The 25,181-nt window shown below is 45.6% G+C and overlaps 1 protein-coding gene across 7 annotated transcripts in view; it reads right to left on the bottom strand.

Moving 5' to 3' along the window:
- Nucleotides 1-4,156: 4,156 nt before the first annotated feature.
- znf423 (zinc finger protein 423) overlaps nt 4,157-25,181 on the bottom strand; it is a 341,953-nt gene continuing 320,928 nt past the window's right edge. For all 7 annotated transcript variants that reach the window (XM_078400409.1, XM_078400410.1, XM_078400411.1 and 4 more), the window contains one exon: nt 4,157-4,785. In XM_078400409.1, the coding sequence (XP_078256535.1) occupies nt 4,756-4,785 (30 nt within the window). In that variant the 3' untranslated portion in view covers nt 4,157-4,755. The remainder of the gene's footprint in view (nt 4,786-25,181) is intronic.

The raw sequence follows: 25,181 nt of genomic DNA, 5'->3' as shown, positions 1-25,181 counted from the left end.
TTGAACCATAGAAAGTAATGTTATTGGCTTTGGGAAAGAATCTGTCATTTGCTGAGCTGTAAGACCGCAGTTTAATGTTTTGATCTGCTGTGTCTAATAAAGCTGTTTGTGTAAAATATTCTTGTTCCACACAGCAGCCTTTTTCAAGGTTAGATGCTGTGTGTGTCTGATTATTCTGTGGTAACACTACTTGGAAGAAAGTCAGGGATGGGGATTCTGTTCATTAACTCTGTGAAGTCTGGGGCTGGTAACTATGCCAAGTTCAAAGACTCTTAAGGTCGACACCAAATGCTGGAGTAACTCAGCGGGACAGGCAGCATCTCTGGAGAGAAGGAATGGGTGACGTTCCGGGTCGAGACCCTTCTTCAGACTGAGTATGCTTTCATTTATCTCGGTGGTGAAGGAATATTTGTGCTTTTGGTAGCATTCAAACTGCTTTCGTTTTTTTAGTTTAGAGATACAACCTAGAAACAGGCCCTCGGGCCCAACGTGTCCGGCTTCGACCAGCGATCACCCCGTACACTAGTTGTGTCCTACACACTATGTGAAAATTACAATTTGCAGAAGCCAATGAACCTATAAACGAGAACGCCTTTGGAATGTAGGAGGAAACCGGAGCACCTGGAGAAAACCCACGCGGTCTTAGGGAGAACGTACAAACTCGGTACAGACAGCACCCGCAGTCAGGATCGAACCCCGGTCCCTGGTGCTGTTATGCAGCGACTCTACCGCTGCGCCACCGTGCGACCCCTATGACCTATGTTATTCAGTAATTCATTAATTGGTCATTTTTTCACAAAATGCTGGAGTAACTCAGCGGGACAGGCAGCATCTCAGGAGAGAAGGAATGGCGTCGCAGCTGCGGCTTGCCTGCAGTCCGTCTGTCTTTTGTGTTTTTTGTTGTTTTTGTCTGAATTGTAGTTTAATATGATGTAGTGTTGTATGTTATGTTTTGGGGGGGGGGGTGGGAGGGAACGGGAACTGTAACATTCTCTCTCCAGAACGGAGACGTGACCTTTGTTCTGTGTCGTGTCTCCGTTCCCGTTGCGGCCTACCACCGGCCATTCACCTGGGAACACCTGGGGCTCTGGTTCGCAGAGCCCGCGGCGCGGACTCACCACCTGCGGCGCTGGCTGCCTGCGGATGCTGCGGGCGCGGCTGCGACTCGTCTCCGGAGGCTCCGGCGCGGGCCGCGTGGACGTCGGAAGCCCGCAGACCCCTGGGTGGGGGCCGACATCGGGAGCTCCGGCAACGGCAGAGGCAGCGTGTTCGCCCGCCCCGAATCGCGGGGCTTGGGTCGGCCCGTCGCGGACCTTTCACCGTCCGGCGCGGCCTGAAATAGGCCGTTGACCTTTCACCGCCCAGCGGGGGCTTCAATATCGGGAGCCCCGACCGCCCCGACGTGGCAAATCCAACAGCCTGACCGCGGGACAAGACGGCAGGGAAGAGAAAAAGACATTTTGGCCTTCCATCACAGTGAGGAGGGACTGGAGGAGACTCACTGTGATGGATGTTTCTTTTTGTTTGGTGTTAGTTGTGATTGTATGTGTTATTGCATTTTTATTGATTAATCTTATTGGTCTTATTGTTCAACTGCGGGTAATGTTTCATTTTACTACACATTTATGTGTATGGGACAAATAAACGACTATTGACTATTGACTATTGACGTTTCGGGTCGACACCCTTCTTCAGACAATTGATCATTTTTGATCATTCAATTAATATTTCTTTCCAGACAATAGTTATTCAGTATTGAAAAGGTGCGTGGATGCACTTACTCAAACTAAAGGCAGAAAACTAAAAGGTTCTTCTTCAGAGTGATTTTTTAAACTTCTAATTCTAAATCACTTAACTATAAGAGAGTTGTTGTACACCAACAAGAGTGGGATTTAGCTCTTAGGGCTAATGGAATCAAGGGATATGGGGAGAAAGCAGGAACAGGGTACTGATTTTGGACATGATCATATTGAATGGCGGTGCTGGCTCGAAGAGCCAAATGGCCTACTCCTTCACCAATTTTCTGTTTCTATAACGAAGGGTCCCGACCAGAAACGTTGCCTATCTGTGTCGGTCGGAGATGCCTAATCTGCTGAGGCAGTCCAGCACAGTCCAGTCTTTCACAGAGCAATATTTGCATCCCATCAAATACCAACGTGTGCATTAAAACATTCAGAACAAATGATAAACCGAGCTTACCTGAGTACGCCGGCCCAGCATCTCAGATCCAACACTTGTTCTGTCTTTTCTCCAGACACGCTTCACACTTGAACAAAACCCTCCCACACAACAGAAGTTGGCGTGGAACAGAAGCAAGGTTTCAGTGTCCAGTTACTGGAGTACATTGCAGGCCAACCTGACCTCAACATCACTGAAGGTTTCACGAATCAATTCGAAAGGCACTGTGGAGCAGCTGGTAGAGACCCTGTACCATCCTGATCTCGGGAGCTGTCTGTGTGGAGCTTGCACGTTCTCCCTCTGACCACGAGGGTTTCCTCTGGGTGCTCCGGTTTCCTTCCATATCTCAAAGACGTGTGGGTTTGTAGGCTAATTGGCCCTCTGTAAATTGCCCCCAGTGTGCAGGGAGTGGATGAGAAAGTGCGAATACATAGAACTAGTGTGAACGGGTGACTGGTGACTGACAGTTGACGTGGACTCGGTGGACTGAAGGGCCTGCTTCCATGCTGTATCGTTCAATCAATCAATTAATCAACATGTAATGTGAATAAGATCTAATCTTATCAACATGAATTGTCTTTCTTATCAACATGAATTGACTGCTGAAGGGAGTGAATGGGTAAGTGGGATAACATAGATCAAGTGCCTACTAGTTGATCAGTGGATTCGGCGGGCCGAAGGGCCTGTTTCCATACCGTATAAGGGGTTGGACACGTTAGAGGCAGGAAACATGTTCCCAATGTTGGGGGAGTCCAGAACCAGGGGCCACAGTTTAAGAATAAGGGGTAGGCCATTTAGAACTGAGATGAGGAAAAACTTTTTCAGGAGGAGAGTTGTGAATCTGTGGAATTCTCTGCCTCAGAAGGCAGTGGAGGCCAATTCTCTGAATGCATTCAAGAGAGAGCTAGATAGAGCTCTTAAGGATAGCGGAGTCAGGGAGTATGGGGAGAAGGCAGGAACGGGGTACTGATTGAGAATGATCAGCCATGATCACATTGAATGGCGGTGCTGGCTCGAAGGGCCGAATGGCCTCCTCCTGCACCTATTGTCTATTGTCTATTGTCTATATTTCAATCAGTAAATTAAAGAGATCTTGCACAGTGCAAAGGGAAGTTAAGTTATGTGACCCAGACGTGTGTAAGACATGCAAAGTGCAATGCTGATGGAAACTACATAGCTAATTCCATTGTCTATGATACTGTATAAAAGAGACATGTTTTGCATTACTAATTCTTGTGAAAGATCGCAGACTCAAAAAATCGATTCCGTTTTTTCTCTCCGCAGATGTGGACCATTTTTTTACGATTTCCAGCAAAATGCACAAAGTGCTGGAGTAACTCAGCAGGTCAGGCAGCGTCTCTGGAGAACGTGGATAGGCGACGTTTTGGCTCGAGACCTTTCAGCAGTGTTTAAAGAAGGGGTCTCGATCCAAAAGTCACTGATCTATTTGTAGGGAGGAACTGCAGATGCTGCTTTAAACCGAAGGAAGACACAAAAAGCTGGAGTAACTGAACGGGTCACCTAACCAGGTTCTCCAAAGATGCTGCCTGTCCTGCTGAGTTACCCCAGCACTTTGTGACTTTTTGTTTTATTGCAGACACGTTGCATCTGCAGTATTTTGATGTTGTAAGCGCGTTGCGATGTGTGGCGGTGTTTGCTTTAAGAATCACCATGTCGCACAAGACCTTGTGGAATTCTTTGCCACAGAAGACTGTGGAGGCCAAGTCAGTGGATATTGTTAAGGCAGAGATAGATAGATTCTTGATTAGTATGGGCGTCAGAGGCTATGGGGAGAAGGCAGGAGAATGGGGTTAGGAGGGAGAGACAGATCAGCCATGATTGAATGGTGGAGTAGACTCGATGGGCTGAATGGCCTAATTCTACTCCGATTCCTTAGGACCTTATGACCTTCTGGTACACAGAATAATAGATCGCATGTGCGGTTTCATACTGATACCAAAACAGAGATTAAGTGCGTGTTTTCCCTTTATTAAACTGTCCTAGTTATTGCAGTCAGGTAAATCACATTGTTGAAGCAAACACCACCCAGTTTCACTGTAATCATTGATTTTCTTTACATAGTTTCTCGTTGTACCGTGAACTGGTCAATCCAAATTAAAACATTCTTCTTTTGACAAAAAAAGAGAAAATAAAAATGTTCTGACAATGGCAAGCTATCACTTCACAGTCACCACAACTGGCTAATTCTGCATTTAAATGCAAGTATTAACAAAATACATCTAGTTATCTTCGACACCTATTAGTTTACTACATTAAGCAACAAAGAACAGCAACAAAACTGATGTTTCTAACACACTATAACTCTGATTAGAAGCAAAAGCTGTGAATTCACTAGTTGAAAAGCTGGACAGAAAAATACTGAGCATAGAATACTTTTAATCTGTTACATTAATATTCATTTCAAACTGCTTATAAAAGCAGTGCCTCATGGCCAAATCATTAGTTTTACATCTGGGTTTCAAATGACACTTTGATTGGATGTAATGTTCAAAAGTTCTCTCCCACTGAGACTCTGTTGAGCCTTCTGGAGCGAGCATGTCTCGAAGTTCCGACACCTCACTGTGTGTGCTGACTCATCATGTGGTTCTGAAAAGACAAAAAAAAAACCCCACAAGGAATAAATAACACGTGTCCACATCCACCCAGTAATCGCTCGTTCGTTCGTTCACTGCAGAGAGCTTGAAAACTTGCACCAGGTTAGCTTGGTGGCACAAAGCAACAATTAGCCGTAACGAGGTGCCACTTTTGCAGGAACGACAGGGTTGGATTTAACAAGAATCTCCACACAAGGTTTAGTTTTTAGTTTGAAGATAAGACACAAAAAGCTGGAGTATCTCGGCGGGACAGGCAACATCTCTGGAGAGAAGGAACGGGTGACGTTTCGGGTCGAGGCCCTTCTAGTTTAGTTTAGTGATGCGGCGCGGAAACAGGCCCTTCGGCCCACCGAGTCCACACCGACCAGCGATCCCCGCACACCAACACTATCCTACACACACTAGGGACAATTTTTACATTAATGCCAAGGCCAATTAACCTCCAAACCTGTACATCTTTGGGGTGTGGGAGGAAACAGAAGATCTTGGAGAAAACCCACGCAGGTCACGAGGAGAACGTACAAACTCCGTACAGACAGCACCCGTAGTCAGGATGGAATCTGAGTCTCTGGCATTTTTAGGCAGCGACTATACCGCTGCGCCAAAGTGCCACTCTGAACTCTGACACACAAAGACTGAAGAAGGGGCCCGACCCGAAACGTCACCCATCCTAGTTCTCCAGAGATGCTGCCTGACCCGGTGGATTACTCCATGAAACTCACCAGGACGACACTGTTCTAGTACTCTGGTGTGCTAGTTTCACTGTCATCCTGGTGAGTTTCATTGCCTGTCCAACCCGTTAACACCAAGCCCACAGCTAACAATGGAACATTTCCTCGACCATCATTACTTTTTTGCATATTTTTCATTCGTTTGTTCTATATTGCTCGCTATCACCGTCCATATCTCTCATCTCCCTCTCCCCTGACTCAGTCTGAAGAAGGGTCTCGACCCGAAACATCACCTATTCCTTCTCTCCAGAGATGCTGCCTGTCCTGCTGAGTTGCTCCAGCTTTCTGTGTCTATGTCTGACACACATACCTTTGATCTGCTGCATCAGCACAATAAACATCACCATTAGTCATGAAGCACAATATGCACCTTACATCTGACACACCTGCACACGAGACAATTGTTTTTTTCAAGGACCAGAAGACATAGGTTTAAGGTGAGAGGGGAAAGATTTAATAGGAACCTGAGGGGCAACATTTTCACACAGAGGGTTGGTGGGTATGTGGAACGAGCTGCCGGAGGAGGTAGTTAAGACAGGTACGTTAAATGCACTTACAATACATTTGCACAGGTACATGGATAGGAAAGGTTGAGAGGGATATGGGCCAAACATGGGCAGGTGGGACTAGTGTAGATGGGACATGTTGGTCAGCATGGGCAAATCCCTGCAGTATGGCACTAACTGATGGAGATACGATACTACTTTTATTATGTAAAACTGATGAAATTAGAGATATAAAATGTATATTAATGCTACGTTGATCATATGATGAGATATATGTCGAGGAAGGTCAGGATCCAACCTGGGTCTCTGGCGCTCCAAGCAGCGGCTCCAACTGCAGATGCTGCTTTACACCAAAGACGGACACAAAATGCTGGAGTAACTCAGCGGGACAGGCAGCATCTCTGGAGAGAGGAAATAGGTGACATTTTGGGTTGGAACACCTCTTCAGACTGAAGTAACCCGAAACGTTACCGATTCCTTTCCTCCAGAGATGATGGCTGACCTGCTGAGTTACTCCAGCGTGTTCATAAGATCATAAGCGATAGGAGTAGAATTAGGCCATTCGGCCCATCAAGTCCAAGCCGCCATTCAATCTTGGCTGATCTATCTCTCCCTCCTAACCCCATTCTCCTGCCTTCTCCCCATAACCCCTGACATCCGTACTAATCAAAAACGTTGTGTATATATGATGAGCTATACATTGACACTTTCAATTGGAAGTTACCGCTTCAGACCATACGTAGCCCATCCAATTATTGTTCATAATGTCGAGAAGGAGAGATGATCGTGTCAGTATTTTCATCTTTAACGCGTTTTTTGCCAGTATTCAGCAAATTCTGTTTTCCCACCAGAAGAGGGAAGCAGAATACCTGTGCTTCACAACAAGGAGTTCGGTTTTCCTTTCAGTATCTGCTCTGAGAATCAAACAATTCCCCACCACTTTTCACTTCTGCTCAATTTCTCGTTTTAACTTCAGTTTAGTTGAGAGACGCAGTGCTGAAACAGGCCCTTCGGCCCACCGAGACCGCACCGACCAGCGATCCCTGCACATTAACACTATCCTACACACACTAGGGACAATTAAAATTAAAAAATATATATATCAAAACCAATTAACCTACAAACCTGTACATCTATGGAGTGTGGGAGGATACCGAAAATCGCGGAGAAAACCCACGCAGGTCACGGGGAGAACGTACGAACTACGTACAGGCAGCACCCTTAGTCGGGATGGAACCCGGGTCTCTGGTGCTGTAAGGCGTAACTCTACTGCTGCGGCAACGTGCCGTGATAAACCTTTGGCTCAAGAAAGTATGTTTCCAGCATTCATGCGCCTGAATTGATCCAATTCATAGTCTCCAATTCCATCTTCAGAAATATGAATTTAATCAAGTACCATTGAAAGGTGAACACCCAGGCCTGGGCATTTACACTTTAATACAATGCAGTATTACAACCCGTTCTCCCGACACGAGTTAATGACATTGGGTGCAGCTGATTCCCCTGTTGTTACTGCTTTGTTACACTGGGCTGCATACGTGGGCAAAAAAATATAATGTTCAAATGTCGGAATATATATCTGCATTGATGCTCCATCTGAAGAAGTAGAAAGCTGAGAAGACAAACGATTCCATACAAAACCTGCTCAGACTTTAAGCTGTGGTGTGTCTGAATCACTGCTGGTAAGACACCGCTGTCTAAGGTGAGTGTAGTTAAAGATATCAATGGTTTGATATTCACGATTCCCAAGATTTATATTAATTTAGTTTAGAATAGAGAGACAGCGCGGAAACAGGTGCTTTGACCCACTGAGTCCACGCCGACCAGCGATCCCCGCATTCTAACGCTATGCTGCACACATTCGGGACAATTTACAAATGTACCAAGCCGATTAACCCACAAACCTGCGCGTCTTTGGAGTGTGGGGGGAAACCGGAGATCCCGGAGAAAACCCATGCAGGTCACGGGGAGAACGTGCAAACTCCGTACAGACAGCACCCGTAGTCAGGATGGAACCCGGGTCTCTGGCGCCGTGAGGCAGCGACTCTACCGCTGCGCCACCGTGCCGCCCCTCGTGTGGGTACATTTTAAACCCTACCTGGCCTCTGTGTGCCCAGATGAGAGGGATATGATGTGGCAACATTCACTTTTTATTTCTTTTTGCTGTGCCAAGCATTTGTTTTGAATGTCACATTACTACAAAATTAACTTTTGAAAATTGTGTAACGTTCTTAACTGTGCAATCTTGCTCATTCCTCCAGATTCACGGGCTGTTTCTTCCCAGCTGTTATCAGGCACTGAACCATCCTACCAACAACGAGAGAGCGGCCCTGAGCTACTTTACTCAGCTTTATCTTGCACTAAATGTTATATTCCCTTTATCCTGTATCTGTGCACTGTGGACGGCTCGATTGTGATCATGTACAGCCTCATGCGCTCCAACGAACGAAGTCCTGGCCTGCCCAACTTCTCCCTATAGCTCAGTCCCTCGAGTCCCGGCAACATAATCTTGCTCAGAATCTCCCAATGCCAATTGGAAGAGAACCACACCAAAATAGACAATAGACAATAGGTGCAGGAGTAGGCCATTCGGCCCTTCGAGCCAGCACCGCCATTCAATGTGATCATGGCTGATCATTCTCAATCAGTACCCCGTTCTCCCCATACCCCCTGACTCCGCTATCCTTAAGAGCTCTATCTAGCTCTCTCTTGAATGCATTCAGAGAATTGGCCTCCACTGCCCTCTGAGGCAGAGAATTCCACAGATTCACAACTCTCTGACTGAAAAAGTTTTTCCTCATCTCTGTTCTAAATGGCCTACCCCTTATTCTTAAACTGGTTCTGGACTCCCCCAACATTGGGAACATGTTTCCTGCCTCTAACGTGTCCAACCCCTTAATAATCTTATACGTTTCGATAAGATCCCCTCTCATCCTTCTAAATTCCAGTGTATACAAGCCTAGTCTCTCCAGTCTTTCAACATATGACAGTCCCGACAGTCTGGCCAAATATTAAAGCCTAAAGTGACTCCACTGTAAAAATGTTCGTCAGGAATTCTTACAGAGTTCACAAGATATAGGAGTAGAATTATGCCATTCGGCCCATCGAGTCTACTCTGCCATTCGATCATGGCTGATCTCTGCCTCCTAATCCCATTTTCCAGCCTTCTCCCCATAACCCTTGACACCTGTTCTAATCAAGAATTTATCTATCTCTGCCTTAAAAATACCCACTCCACAGCCCTCTGTGGCAATGACTTCCATAGATTACCTACCCTCTGACTAAAGAAGTTCCTCCTCACCCCCTTTCTAAAAGAGCACCCTTTGACTCTGGTCCTAGACTCTCCCACCAGTGGAAACATCCTCTCCACATCCACTCTACCTATGCCTTTCATTATTCTGTAACTTTCAATGAGGTCCCCCCCCCTCAACCTTTTAAACTCCAGCGAATAGAAGCCCAGTGCTGTCAAGCGCTGTTCAGATGTTAACCCACTCATTCCTGGGATCATTCTTGTAAACCTCCTCTGGACCATCTCCAGAGCCAGCACGTCCTTCCTCAGATATGGGGGCTAGATTTGTTCACGGTACTCCAAATGCGGCCTGGCCACACTTTATAGAGACTCAGCATTACGTCTCTGATTTTGTATTCCAGTCCTCATGATATAAATGCTAGCATTGAATTTGCCTTCCTTACTACCAATCCAAATCTTACTACCAAGATTTCTAAAGAAAAAAGGAACTTTGGGCCGCTGGACAATAAACCTTTTGCTATTTGCTGTTGTAAATTGTGCCTTATTCTCTTTTTCCCAGTAGTTTAACCTTGTCTGTTCTGTCTGATCTCGATTCAAATGTAGATAAACAGGGATTAAAAAGCATAATTGAGTTACTCCAGCAATGTATGGCTTTTTTAATAAACCACCTCCCTCACACACTCCCTCTTCTCCCCACTCCCATCAGTACAGAAGTGTGAAAACGCACACCCCCCCAGATTCAGGGACAGTTTCTTCCCGGCTATTTGTCAGGCAACTGAACCATCCTACCACCAACTAGAGAGAGGTCCTAGCTCGAGTCCTGGCAACATCCTCGTGAATCTTCTCTGCGCCCTTTCCAGCTTGACAACATCTTTCCTACAACATGGTGCCCAGAACCGAACACAATGCTCTAAAAATGGCCTTTGTTATGAGGTAATTAGGTAATTGTATTAGCTTACTGTCGACACACAAGTCTTTTGAAATAGTCATTAGTATTCAAGTCTGAAGAAGGGTCTCGACCTGAAACGTCACCCGTTCCTTCTCCCCAGAGATGCTGCCTGTCCCACTGAGTTACTCCGGCATTTTGTGTCTGTCTTTAGGCTTCGAGCCCTCTCATAAGAATAAGCTAATAGTGATTTAAAGCTAATTCGGCGCGGTAATAATCCATCAATTCTACCAAGTTGCAACAAATATAAAGTAACACCGATTGTCATAAACTTCCATTTTCCGGGAGAGAAAAGATCTGTGGAGATTATTAGATTGCCTCATGTCCCCATGGTGAATGTACCACCTTGGACGGCAGCCAGTTTGGGGATGTGCAGCTGTGCTCTCTCTCCCGCTGCCTGACCCGCTTTTCCTGGTAGCACATTGTACAGAGACAGATGTGCCACGCTCATCACCAGCACATCTGTCCCACTATCTGATAGTGGGCAAACGCAACCTCCTGGGGGAACAGCAGTCTCACAAAGCCTTTCTTTCAACAAAAAAACAAAAACAAAAAAAAATTAAAATGCTATTTTGGGCCAATATTCTCAGGATAGCTCCCACAAATGATGATGGGTTACATCAGCATTAGAAGGGCCAAGATCAGACATCTCACTAAATACCCAGTTACAGTCAATCCATTGGCATCATGTCATATATTAATGGCAATTTGCTGCAGATAGCAAATTAATTTCTCTTATCAGATTTTAATAGAAATATTAAAAGGTGAATTTTCAGTGCTTTCATCCAGATTCATATTTGAAAGTAAATGAGGCATGAATGTTATTCAAAGATTTTGTCAGTGAGATCTTAGAACTGAGGTGACATTCAGTACTACATTTATGTGTGTGTGTGTATTTATATTATATGCGTGTGAGTGTGTATATGCTGCCTGTCCCACTGAGTTACTCGAGCATTTTGTGTCTAATATATATACACACACACATATATATATATACTGTGTGTATATATATAGTATAAGAAAATAACTGCAGATGCTGGTACAAATCGAAGGTATTTATTTCACAAAGTGCTGGAGTAACTCAGCAGGTCGGGCAGCATCTCGGGAGAGAAGGAATATATATATATATCTACACACACACACACACGATGTGTATATATATATATATAAACACACATTCTGTATGTGTAAATATATATATATATATATATATAATAGACACAAAATGCTGGAGTAACTCAGTGGGACTGGCAGCATATATATATAGGAATGAACTCCAGATGTGGGTTTAAATTGAAGATAGACCCAAAATGTTGGAGTATCTCAGCGGGTCAGGCAGCATTTCTGCAGAGAAGGAATGGGTGATGTTTCGGGTCAAGACCGTTCTTCAGACATATATACACACATGTGTGTGTGTGTGTGTGTATATAATTATATAAGTATCTACAGCATTTACAGAGTGCCAGCTTCAAGACCCATAGCCTGTAATTCGTTAAACAAATAATTTTCCACCTTGGCCAAGGCAGGGAGCCACACCTAATTTCTGCATCTTCACCGCAATGGGAAACAAAACAACAAAAAGGAAATTGTTCTCTCACAACTCCTTGTGGCAACTGCTAATTTGCACCCGTTATATTCCAGATGCACTGTCTGCTCGTTAAGAAAACAACAAGAGTGGAGATAAACAAAGAAGAAAACATTTTAAATGAAAGAGGTGTCAGAAGTATTTTTAAAACTGAAGCTTTTTAACTATTGCGGCTAAGATACTTTAATGCGGAATTGGATGGATGTTTGACTTTAGTTTAGTTTAGTTTGGTTTCGAGATACAGCGTGGAAACTGGCCCTTCGGCCCACCGAGTTCACGCCGACCATCAATCACCCGCACATTCGTTCTCTCCTGCATATCAGGGTAGCCGATTAGCCAATAAACCTGCACGTCTTTGGAGTGTGGGAGGAAACCGGAGCACCCGGAGAAAACCCACGCAGGTCACGGGGAGAGCGTACAAACTCTGCGCTGGTCGGGATCGAACCCGGGTCACTGGCGCGGTGAGGCCGCCCACCGGGTAGAAGCCTGACATTGCACACTAGGACTTCTGAAGGACACTGGCATTGACACACACCTCTCCTCGAAAAACGGAGATTATTAAAAATTTAGATGAATGTACTATCACTTTAACATGAAAGCTCGCTGTTAGTTGGGAAGTGATGTGATGTTGGTGACAGCTGTGTGGATAGATCCTTGTGCCAGAAATTGATGTTTTATCAGTTACTGCAGTAGAGAGCTGGATATATGCCACAACTAAATGATATGTTAATGTGACCTAATGCACTTTACACCACTGACAAATTAAAGAGTTATTTCCTTTTTTATCAATCCCGTTTTTTCGTTTAAACTAGTCACTAGGTTAAATCAATGTCACTTGTTTTTTCTTTGAGAAAGGAAGGGTTCTTTTGAAATATGCCTTTCATAAAACAAATATTAAGGTGCAGTTTAAGATTCTTTAAGACACTTGAAATACATCCAATGGCAATTCAGAAGAGTAACAGTTAACGGCGAAATACATTTGTATGATTCTGAAGAAGGGCCTCGACCCGAAACGTCACCCATTCCTTCTCTCCAGAGATGCTGCCTGTCCCGCTGAGTTAATCCAGCATTTTGTGTCGATCTTACATTTTTATGACAGGGTTTGGTTTAAGCGATACAGCGTGGAAACAGGCCCTTCGGCCCACCGATTCGATGCCAACCATCTATCATCTGTTCACAATAATTCTGTGTTATCTCACTCCCGACAAATTAGGGGCAATTTTACAGAGGCCAATTAGAGACTAGACTTTTGAGAATCAGCGCGGAAACAGACCCTTTGGCCCATCGAGTCCACGCCAACTAGCGATCACCCCATGCACTAGCACTACCTTACACACCAGCAACAATCTACAGTTTTCAGAAGCTAATTGGCATACAAACCTGTATGTCTTTGGATGTGGTAGACAATCGGAGCACCTGGAGAAAACCCACACGGTCCCAGGGGGAACGTACAAACTCCACACAGTCAGCACCCGTAGTCAGGATCGAGCCCGGGACTCTGGGGTTGTGAGGCAGTGGCTCTAGCAGCTGAGCTACCTGGGATAATTGCTTTCACTACATGATTATTCTTTCGCCAATGGTTTCAGGATATTTCACCAGCTTTTTTCATTTTCACGTCAGTATGGTGTGAATTATATAATGATAAACTATCTGAATCGGCGCCATTGTTCTTTGAAGGCTAACAGTCACCCTTCTTAACTCAAGCATATCAAGCCCAAATCTCAGCCTTTAGACTTGAGAGGAAGCACGTGAAGCAGGCCCTTCAGCCCAGCAGGTCCACGCCAACCAGTGAACAACCCATACACTGGCACTATCCCACACACCAGGGACAATTTACAATTTTTACCGAAGCCAATTTACCTACAACTCTGTACATCTGTGGGAGGAAACCGGAGCACCCGGAGAAACATAGAAAATAGGTGCAGGAGTAGGCCATTCAGCCCCTCGAGCCATCCAAAATCAGTACCCCGTTCCGGCCCTTGATTCCGTTAGCCTTAAGAGCTAAATCTAACTCTCTCTTGAAAACATCCAGTGAATTGGCCTCCCCTGCCTTCTGTGGCAGAGAATTCCACAGATTCACAACTCTCTGGGTGAAATAGTTTTTCCTCATCGCAGTCCTAAATGGCCTACTCCTTATTCTTAAACTGTGGCCCCTGGTTCTGGACTCCCCCAACATCGGGAACATTTTTCCTGCATCTACCCTGTTCAATCTTCTAAGAATTTTACATGTTTCTTTAAGATCCCCTCTCATCCTTCTAAATTCCAGCGAATACAAGCCCAGTCGACCCATTCTTTCATCATAAGACAGTCCCGCCATCCCGGGAATTAACCTGGTGAACCCACGCTGCACTCCCTCAATAGCAATAATGTCTTTCCTCAAATTAGGAGACCAAAATGGCACACAATACTCCAGGTGCGGTCTCACCAGGGCCCTGTACAACTGCAGTAGGACCTCCTTGCTCCTAGACTTAAATCCTCTTGCAATGAAGGCCAACATGCCATTGGCTTTCTTCACTGCCTGCTCTACCTGCATGCTTACTTTCAATGACTGATGTACAAACACACACCCAGGTCTCTTTGCACCTCCCCTTCTCATAATCTGACACCATTCAGATAATAATCTGCCTTCCTGTTCTTACCACCAAAGTGGATAACCTCACATTAATCCACGTTCTCCCTGTGAAACTCCACGTGGTCACGGGGGGATCGTACAAACCCCGTACAGACAGCACCCGTAGTCAGGATCGAACCCGGGTCTCTGACCCTATACTCTACCGCTGTGCCACTGTAATCTCTAATTATAAGGATATTCGTTTTACGGTGTTACTGAAGATTTCTCTCTTGAATTGCTTTACAATGCAAGTGCAAAGGCCAATGTGTAATACAATTGATCCATGTAAAAGTTCACAAAGTGCTGGAGTAACTCAGCGGGTCTCTGGAGAAGGTGGAGGGGTGACGTTTCACAGGATCCTCCAGAGTTATTCCAGCACTTTTTTTGTAAACCAGCAGTGCGTGCATGCGTGCAAGAGAGTGAATGTGAGAAAGAGAGAGACACATACTATGTGTGAACGCATTGTTATAGATTTTGCAGCCTCAAATTACTCTCACTCCTCAGGAGTTGGTTGCGAACAGGTCTGCCAGGTAAGCTCGTGATCCCACCGTTATCCCGTCAGCACTTCCTTATTCTAAATGCCCACCAGATGTCACAATTGTTATTTATTCGACCCTGCTGCTGCACGAGAATATTCACAAGTAATTGGAACAAATACTTCAAACCCCAAATAAATATATTTGAGGGATTGGTGGATACAGATGGTTGGACAAAGGCCCAAGATGAAAAGATAAAAGGAGTGGGAGAAGGAGATATAGAGATAAGATGTGTGAATTGTGAAGCCAGAGGAAAGGAAGAAATATAAAGTGGAAAGGGAAACATGGATGCAAGGTGGGGCATAGGGAGGAGGGGATGGGAGTTAAATTAATATTTTTAGATTATTTACATCAGATTTATATGTGCCCCACCATAATTTAAGTGCAAAAGAGAGAAATACATTGGAAAATGGCAGCATCCCTGGAGAAGGTGGATAGTTACCATGTCTGAAGAAAAGTCCCGACCCATCTTTCCATGTTCTGCCGGATCTGCTGAGTTACTCCAGCACTTTGTGCCTCTTCTTTCACTTAAAGCCTCACCTGTTACTGTCTCCATTTAGTGACAACAAGGGGAGTGCAGGTTCAAACTGGGAATGCCTGAAGGGAACTCACAAACAGGCCCTTCGGCCCACCGAGACCGTGCCGACCAACAATCACCCCACACTCTAGCACTATCCTACACACTAGGGACAATTTACAGTTTTACATTAGGGCAGACAGTCGGAAATATTATCCCAGGGTGGAAATGTCAAAGCCAGTCTTTGATATTGTCAAGCTTGAACGGGTTCAGAAAAGATTTACGAAGATGTTGCCAGGACTAAAGGGTGTGAGCTATAGGGAGAGGTTTAGGCCGGGTCTCTATTCCATGGAGCGCAGGAGGATGAGGGGGGGATCTTATAGAGGTGTACAAAATCATGAGAGGAATAGATCGGGTAGATGCACAGTCTTTTGCCCAGAGTAGGGGAATTGAGGACCAGAGGACATAGGTTCAAGGTAAAGGGGAAAAGATATAATAGGAATCCCGATCTATTCCCCTCATGATTTTCTACACCTCTATAAGACCTCCCCTCATCCTCCTAAGCTCCATGGAATAAAGACCCAGCCGACTCAACCTCTCCCTATAGCTCACACCCTCTAGTCCTGCCAACATCCTCGTAAATCTTTTCTGAACCCTTTCAAGCTTGACAATATCTTTCCCATAACATGGTGCCCAGAACCGAACACAATATTCTAAATGCGGCCTCACCAACGTCTCATACAACTGCAACATGAGGTGGTCTTATACAACTGCAACATGGTTTCCTCTCACACTCCAAAGACGTACAGGTTTGTAGGTGAATTGGCTTCAGTAAAAAAAAAATTAAAAAATGTTCCTAGCGTGTAGGATAGTGCTAATGTACGGGTATTTCTGGTCAGCGCAGACTCAGTAGGCCGAAGAACCCGTTTCCGCACTGTATCTCTAAAGTCTAAGGACTCTATTCATTTGCGTTCAGTGTTCGAAACCACTGGGTTTGAACCCGTTTAGGTTCACGTTTAAAGACTTGAATTTCCATCCAACCTTTTCAAACAATTTCATGCCTCCACAACACAGCGGCCTTTACTCAATGTGTAGGAAAGAAATGCAGATGCCGGTTTACACCCGAAGATAGACACAGAACGTTGGAGTAACTCAGCGGGACAGGCAGCGTCTCCGGAGAGAAGGAATGGGTGACGTTTCGGGGTTGGACTCTTTGGGGTCCCTGCTCTCCAGAGACACTGCCTGACCCACTGCATCTCTCCAGCACTTTGTGTCTACCTTCAAGCTTCACTCAATTACTGCTTAAACAGGGCTGCTGTGAGTGCGCATTAAAGCCAGTCTGCTCAACAAGGGGAGTGTTGGCAGTTGAGTAGCTGATGTGGTGTGCAGTTAACATGTCTCCTGGACAATCGATAGTAATAAAGACATTCCATCCCCCCCCCCCCCCCCATCTTTACATTCACTTCACACTGATTTAGTGGAACCTATCTGGTTTCAATCTGCAATAATTTAATGCTCAGCAGTATTTAACATGTCAGACTGGCACTAATCTCAAACATGTCAGAATTTACAGTTATATTTCAGTTTAGTTTATTTTAGTTTCGAGATACGGCATGAAAACAGGCCCTTTGGCCCACGGAGTCCGTGCCGATCAGCGATCACCCGTACACTAGCTCCACCCTACACGCTAGCGGACAATTTACTGAAGCCAGTCAACCTACAAACCTGCGCGTCTTTGGAGTGCGAGAGGAAACCGGAGCACCCGGAGAAACCCCACGCTGTCACGGGGAGAAGGTACAGACTCCGTACAGACAGCACCCGTAGTCAGGATGGAACCCGGGTCCCTGGCGCTGTGACACAGCAACTCTACCGCTGCGCCACTGGGATGCCATGTCATTCACATCATTATTTCTGCTTAAAGCCATCACAAGAGTCAGAGGATATATATCTATAAGCAACACGTACCGTGAGTCTCAGAGCAGGTTTTAATAAACTTCAGCTGTCCTGACAGCTACATCATTAGCTCACACCTAAACCTCATGCAGCTGAAAGGATTTGCAGATTGAATAGATGTTATCACAGGGCCAAACCTTTATTTACACCTTTCCCCCAAACAATAAAACAAAGCGTTGAATTGTCTTTCTTTCGGAGTATTTTTGTCCGCTTATTTTTAGACGTCTTTGACAATCTTCCAGCGATCCAGCACTAACAGATGGCCTGTCGTAAAGCCTCATATGTTGAGTACTTTGCACTCCTGACAAACAGTAAATGCACTCGACGGGTGGGCAGTGATACGTGTGCAGCAGAGGGGGTTATAAAAATACAGCCGCTGAATTTGGTTGGTTCGGGATGAACATTTAGGCCAAATGCTGGATTGGCAAGAAGCTGTGTGGTAACAACAAACCACAATCACTGGTGGCAAAATCTGCAGTGGGCACCGTCCCACCATCCCATGCTTTGTACAAGCATATCTGTACTTGTGCTGGAGGTGACACGGTAGGAACAGCGCCGCATATTTCACTTGGGCAGCTGACAACCCAGCGGTATGAAAATTGACTTCTCTAACTTCAAGTAACCCTTGCATCCCCCCCCCCACTCCCCATCCCTCCCCCACCCAAGTCGTACTGGCTTCAAGTTAAATTCCAAGATGGCGCCCAACCCAGGCGACTATTTGCGTGCTGGCCACAGAAGCAGATCTACAGTCACATATTACAATCGCTCCACACTCTTTAATCTCTATTCCTACAGCAACATTCCTTACCTTCAAAATGTGATATCCTTGATCGGACTTTGCTGGCTTTACCTTGCACTGAACGCTGTTCCCTTATCAATTACACTGTAGATGGCTCGATTGTAATCATGTACCGTTTTTCCGCTGACTGGTTAGCACGCAACAACGGCTTTTCGCTGTACCTCGGTACACGTGACAATAAACTAGACTGAACTAAACTACTAAACAGTCATTATGTTGAGTCTTAATGTCTGTAACTCGTTTTCACCGAGCTCACAGCTAACAATGGCCTGCTTCCTTTATCATCATTACTTTTTCACATATCTTTCATTCATTTACTCTCCATATCACCGTCTATATCTGTCCCTTTCCCTTGACTCTCAGTCTGAAGAAGCATCTCCACCCGAAACATCACCTATTCATTAGTTCATAAATGATAAGAGTAGAATTAGGCCATTCGGCCCATCAAATCTACTCTGCCATTCAATCATGGCTGATCTATCTCTCCCTCCTAACCCCATTCTCCTGCCTTCTCCCCATAACCTCTGACACCCGTACTAATCAAGAATCTACCTATCTCTGTCTGAGATATATCCACTGCCTTGGCCGCCACAGCCTTCTGTGGCAAAGAAGATGCATCTCCAGAGATGCTGTCTGACCCCAGCGTTTTGTGTCTATCATACTTTCTACACACACCAGAATCCTTTCAAACAAGACCTAGATCAATTGTCCTCTGTTGCAGCATTTACTCCACCAGATTGGAATGTTGCACTTAAAAAAGTCCCATGTTATCATTAACAGAATCAAACAATGCTCCCTTTTTAATACTGAGGCCGCTGAACTCCGATGGCGTATTACCATTATTAAATTTATATTGAACCAGGAGCCAACTACATTCATTTCTTAAGTTAAACTGCAAATGCTTCAATTCTGTAAAGAGTGGCTTTGAACAAAAGTTCATAAGTGATAGGAGCAGAATGAGGTCATTCGGCCCATCGAGTCTGCTCTGCCATTCAATCATGGCTGATCTATCTTTCCCTCTAAACCCCATTCCCCTGCCTTCTCCCCATTACCCCTGACACCCGTACTGATCAAGAATCTGTCAATTTCCGCCTTAAAAATATCCACTGACTTGGCCTCCACAGCCGTCTGTGGCAAAGAATTCCACAGATTCACCACCCTCTGACGAAGGAAATTGCACATTAAGCTCTCCAATATTAGCCTTGAACAGCTGACTAAAATGCTGGTGAATAAGAGTCCCGAACCATAACGTCGCCTGTTCACGTTCTCCAGCGATGCTGCCTGACCCGCTGAGTTACTCCAGCACTTTGTGTCGTTCCTTGGTAGACCAGCATCTCCTCGTTTCTACACACCATTAGTTAATCTAACTGTGTGCAGCTTCTACATATCAGTTTTCAGTTTCGTGTGTCCCAGAACTAGCAAGTTATTTTGAACATCTACAGTTTCCATTCTGGCAACATGTAAAAATAAACATTCAGTACTCTTTGACCAAAGTAGATATTTCTTCACATAATAGTCCACGCGTCAAGATCTGCCTGTCCGTTCAGCTTGTTTAGTTTAGTTTAGAGATACAGCACAGAACAGGCCTTTCGGCCCACCGAGTCCGCACCGACCAGCGATCCCCGCACACTCACGCTAACCTCCACTCACTATTCAACACACAATTTTTTACATTTATACCAAGCCAATTAACCAACAAACCTGTACGTCTTTGGAGTGTAGGAGGAAACCGAAGATCTTGGAGAAAACCCACACAGGTCACGGGGAGAACGTACAAACTCCGTACAGACAGCACCCGTAGTCGGGATCGAACCCAGGTCTCTGGTGCTGTAAGCACTGTAAGGCAACAACTCTACCGCTGCGCCACCGTGCCACCCTTGTCTATTCCCTCTTGCACCCTCTTTGCTTTCTCATCATAACTCATATTCCCACTTAGCCGAGTGGTCTAAGAGTGAATATGTTCCCATTATATTCTGGTCTCCAACTGGAGGCGTGAGTTCGAATCCCACTTCTGACATACACTTTTCTCCTGCTTTCCCACTTAGCTTTGCCAACGGCAAATTTGGAAACATGACCTTTTGGTTTCCAAGAACCCTTCAGTACGCAAAGAGCCACAACCTGGCATCTGGGCGGCACAGTGGCGCAGCAGGTAGAGCTGCTGCCCTCAATGCGCCAGCGACCTAAGTTCAACCCTGACTACGGGTGCTGTCTGTGTGGAGTTTGCACGTTCTCCCTGTGACCAGGAGGGTTTCCTCCAGGTGACAATTACCAATAGTAATTATTTTTACTGTATTTTTGATCTTCACCCAGTATTTCTGGTGGGAGTATTTGGAGGTTTCCGAGTCAATTTGCATGTCTAATGATCCCTGCACTGTTCACTGTAGATGTGTCAGCAGGGGGCCCTATATTGAGTTGTGTTTTTGTTTGTGTTTAGTTTATTGTCACGTGTACTGGGGTACGGTGAAAAGCTTTTCAGGAGAGAAGGAATGGGTGACGTTTCTAGTCGAGGCCCTTCTGAAGGGTTGAGCTTAGGAGAAGCGTCTCGCCCCAAACGCCTCACCCATTCCTTCTCTCCAGAGATACTGCTTGTCCCGTTGAGTTATTCCAGCATTTCGGTCTATCTTCAGTGTAAACCAGCATCTGCAGTTCCTTCCTACACAATGAAAAGCTTTTGTTGCGTACTAACCAGTCAGCAGAAAGACTTTTCATGCTAACAATCGAGCCGTCCAAAGTATACGGATACATGATAAAGGGAATAACGTGAATAATGTTTAGTGCAAGAAAAAGTCCAGTAAAATCCAATCACAGATAGTCCAAGAGCCTCCAATGAGGTGGATAGTAGTTCTGGACTGCTCTCGAGTTGTTGTTAGGATGGTTCAATTGCTTGATAACAGCTGGAAAGAAACAGTCCCTAAATCTGGAAGTGTGCATTTTCACACTTCTGTACCTTTTGCCCGATGGGAGAGGGGAGAAGAGGGAGTGGCCGGGGTGAGACTCGTCCTTGATTGTGCTGCTGGCCTTGCCGAGGCAGCGTGAGGTGTAAATGGAGTCGATCGAAGGGGAGGTTGGTTTGTGTGATGGTCTGGGCTGCGTCCAAAATTCTCTGCAATTTCTTGCGGAAATATTTTTCATGACTGCTGCAGTTTAAGATGCACCAAGATGCATTCAAGGAGGAGGAAGTAAGGGCTTGTAGTGAATATGTTTCCATTATATTCCCACCCCCACTGTGGTGAAAAGAGGCAAACAAGTTCAATAAACAGCAACAGTGCAAGCATTTGTCCAACCCATCAGGTTAATTCCCGGAATGGCGGGACAGTCATATGTTGAAAGACTGGATCAACTAGGCTTGATACACTGGAATTTAGAAGGATGAGAGGGGATCTTATCGAAACGTATAAGATTATTAAGGCAGGAAACATGTTCCCAATGTTGGGGGAGTCCAGAACCAGGGGCCACAGTTTAAGAATAAGGGGTAGGCCATTTAGCACTGAGATGAGGAAAAACCTTTTCAGTCAGAGAGTTGTGAATCTGTGGAATTCTCTGCCTCAGAAGGCAGTGGAGGCCAATTCTCTGAATGCATGCAAGAGAGAGCTAGATAGAGCTCTTAAGGATAGCGGAGTCAGGGGGTATGGGGAGAAGGCAGGAATGGGGTACTGATCGAGAATGATCAGCCATGATAACATTGAATGGTGGTGCTGGCTCGAAGGGCCGAAAGGCCTCTTCCTGCACCTATTGTCTATTGTCTTATAACCAAGAGTTTGTAACGCAAAAGCTTGGAGGGGTACGGAAAGTCAGGGATATGAGAAGGAAAGAAAATGAATAACATGAAGAGAATAAATGAAAAAAATATTGACAAAATATTGGCGCAGCGGTAGAGTTGCTCCCTCACAGCACCAGAGACCCGGTGGGCCGAAAGGGCCTGTTTCCGCGCTGTATCTCTAAACTAAACTAAACTAAACTAACAAATGTTTTGTGTCTGTCTTCACAAATGAGGGATACAGCGTGGACGTTGTAGTTTAGTCTAGTTTAGAGATACAGCACGGAAACAGGCCCTTCGACCCACCGAGTCCGTGCCGAACATCGATCGCCCATTGGCACTAGTCCCATGTTATCTAATTTTCTCATCCACTCCCCGCACAGTAGGGGCCAATTTTACAGAGGGTCAATGAACCTGCATACCCACAGGGATGTTGGAGGAAACCCGCACGGTCACGGGGAGGAGAGCGTGCGAACTCCACACAGACAGCACCCGAGGTCACGATTGAACCCGGGTGTCTTGCGCTGGGAGGCATCGGCTCTTACCAGCTGTGGCATCGGTGAAGGAGGAAGAGAGGGAGGGAGGGAGGGAGGGGGGGGGGGGGAGGAGAGAGAGAGAGAGAGAGAGAGAGAGAGAGAGAGAGAGAGAGAGAGAGAGAGAGAGAGAGAGAGAGAGAGAGAGAGAGAGAGAGAGAGAGAGAGAGAGAGAGAGAGAGAGAGAGAGAGAGAGAGAGAGAGAGAGAGAGAGAGAGAGAGAGAGAGAGAGAGAGAGAGAGAGAGAGAGAGAGAGAGAGAGAGAGAGAGAGAGAGAGAGAGAGAGAGAGAGAGAGAGAGAGAGAGAGAGAGAGAGAGAGAGAGAGAGAGAGAAAGAGATTTTATATATATATAATATATAAATAATAGAGAGAGAGTAATAGGCAAAAGAAAAATTAAGGAGTTTATCAATTTAAAATTAGGAAAGCCCCTAAACTTGCGTAAATGTATCCCAGGTGAACGAGAGAAACAGGAGAGGAAATGGCAGAGGCTCTGACTACATCCTTTACAATCCTCCTTGTAAGTCTGATGTGTGACCGTTAATTAAAATGAAGCATTTGTTGTAAGCCCACCACTGGACGCAGGTAAATTACCAGAACAAAATCTGAGTTGCAATATACATCATCATTTAGAAAAGGATGAATTAATAACAGTCGCTTCTGGATACGTTGAGGGAGTGCGATGTCAGGCTGAATTGAACGCGTTGTTTGAGGAGGTATCGGGGAGACGGGACGGACGAGGCTGTGTTTAGCCGATGAGGATCTGTGAGATAAAGTCCTGCAATGCAGACCTACCGACAAAGCAGAGGTCTGTGCGCTCCGCGAGGGGCAGCAATTTCTGTTAAAAATTGGCTCAGTGGGAGGAAATAAAAGCTAATGGTCATCCAGAGATCCAGTGATGGAGGGCCTGTGTGTGTTGTGTTCCCAGCGGCTCATCACAACATTCTTGCTTTTCCCAATCAACATTAATGTCTCGGACTTAAAACAGTTACGTGCTTGATAGAAAACTTACTATGGATGAGAGGAGATCTTATCGAAACATATAAGATTATTAACGGGTTGGACACGTTAGAGGCAGGAAACATGTTCCCAATGTTGGGGGAGTCCAGAACCAGGGGCCACAGTTTAAGAATAAGGGGTAGGCCATTTAGAACGGAGATGAGGAAAAACGTTTTCAGTCAGAGAGTTGTAAATCGTTGGAATTCACTGCCTCTGAAGGCAGTGGAGGCCAATTCTCTGAATGCATTAAAGAGAGAGCTAGATAGAGCTCTTAAGGATAGCAGAGTCAGGGGGTATGGGGAGAAGGCAGGAACGGGGTACTGATTGAGAATGATCAGCCATAATCACATTTAATGGTGGTGCTAGCTCGAAGGGTCGAATGGCCTACTCCTGCACCTATTGTCTATTGTCTATTGTCATTGCTTGGATGCAGCAGGTTAGGTAGGCAGGGTGGAGACACAAGGAACTGCAGATCCTGGTTTACCAAAAAAAAAACACAATGTGCTGGAGTGACTCACCGGGTGAGGCATCCATCTCCATATATCACTGCCTGTATCAACCTGAAGAAGGGTCTCCACCCAAAACGTCACCTATTCATTCTCCCCAGAGATGCTGCCTGTCCTGCTGAGTTACTCCAGCGTTTTGTGTCTAACTTCAGCGTAAACCAGCATCTGCAGTTCCTTTTTATTACAAGGTACTGTAGATATTGTTTTACAAAAAAAAGGCACAAAGTGCTGGAGTAACTCAGAGTTGAGACCCTTCTTCAGATTGATTGTGGACCCGACCCAAAATGTCACCTAAATCTGAAGAAGGATCTCGACCCAAACCGTCATCTACCCCTTCTCTCCAGAGATGCTGCCTGTCCTGCTGAGTTACTCAAGCATTCTTTGTCTATCTTCGAAGTAAACCAGCATCAGAAGTTCCTTCTTACTCAGCCTATTACTTGCCAGGCTACGTCCTCACCCCTCCTCTCTTCCAGCTTTCTCCGCACACCCCCCCCCCCTCTAGAATCAGAATGAAGAAGAGTCCCGACTCGAAACGTCGCCTCTCCACGTCCTCCAGAGATGCTGCCTGACCCGCTGTGTTACTCCAGCATTTTGTGCCTTTTTCAGATAAGCAGGGTAGTTAAGAATTCATATTGAGTATGCCCATCATAAACTAAAGTACGAAAAATCAGGAGGAATATCAAACTGAGGAGGAATAGAAATAAAGAACTGCAGATGCTGGTTAATACACTGAAAGACTCAAAATGCTGCAGTAACTCAGCGGGTCAGGCAGCATCTCTGGAGAACATGGACAGGTGACGTTTCACAGAGTGCTGGAGTAACTCAGCGGGTCAGGCAGCATCTCTGGAGAACATGGATAGGTGACGTCTTAGGTCGGGACACTTCTTTAGATTAGTTTAGAGATACAGCACGGAAACAGGTCCTTCGGCCCACCGAGTCCGTGCCGACCAGCTATCCTACAAACACTAGGGATAATTTACACTTATAGCAAGCCAATTAGCCCACAAACCTATACGTCTTTGGAGTGTGGGAGGAAACTGAAGATCTCGGAGAAAACCCACGCGGTCACGGGGAGAACGTGCAAACTCCGTACAGACAGCGCCTGCAGTCAGGATCGAACCCGGGTCTCCGGCGCTGCAAGCGCTGTAAGGCAGCAACTC

Source organism: Rhinoraja longicauda, chromosome 6, assembly GCF_053455715.1.
Source record: "Rhinoraja longicauda isolate Sanriku21f chromosome 6, sRhiLon1.1, whole genome shotgun sequence".
Lineage (NCBI taxonomy): Eukaryota > Metazoa > Chordata > Chondrichthyes > Rajiformes > Arhynchobatidae > Rhinoraja > Rhinoraja longicauda.
This window is presented reverse-complemented; position numbering and strand designations above follow the sequence as displayed.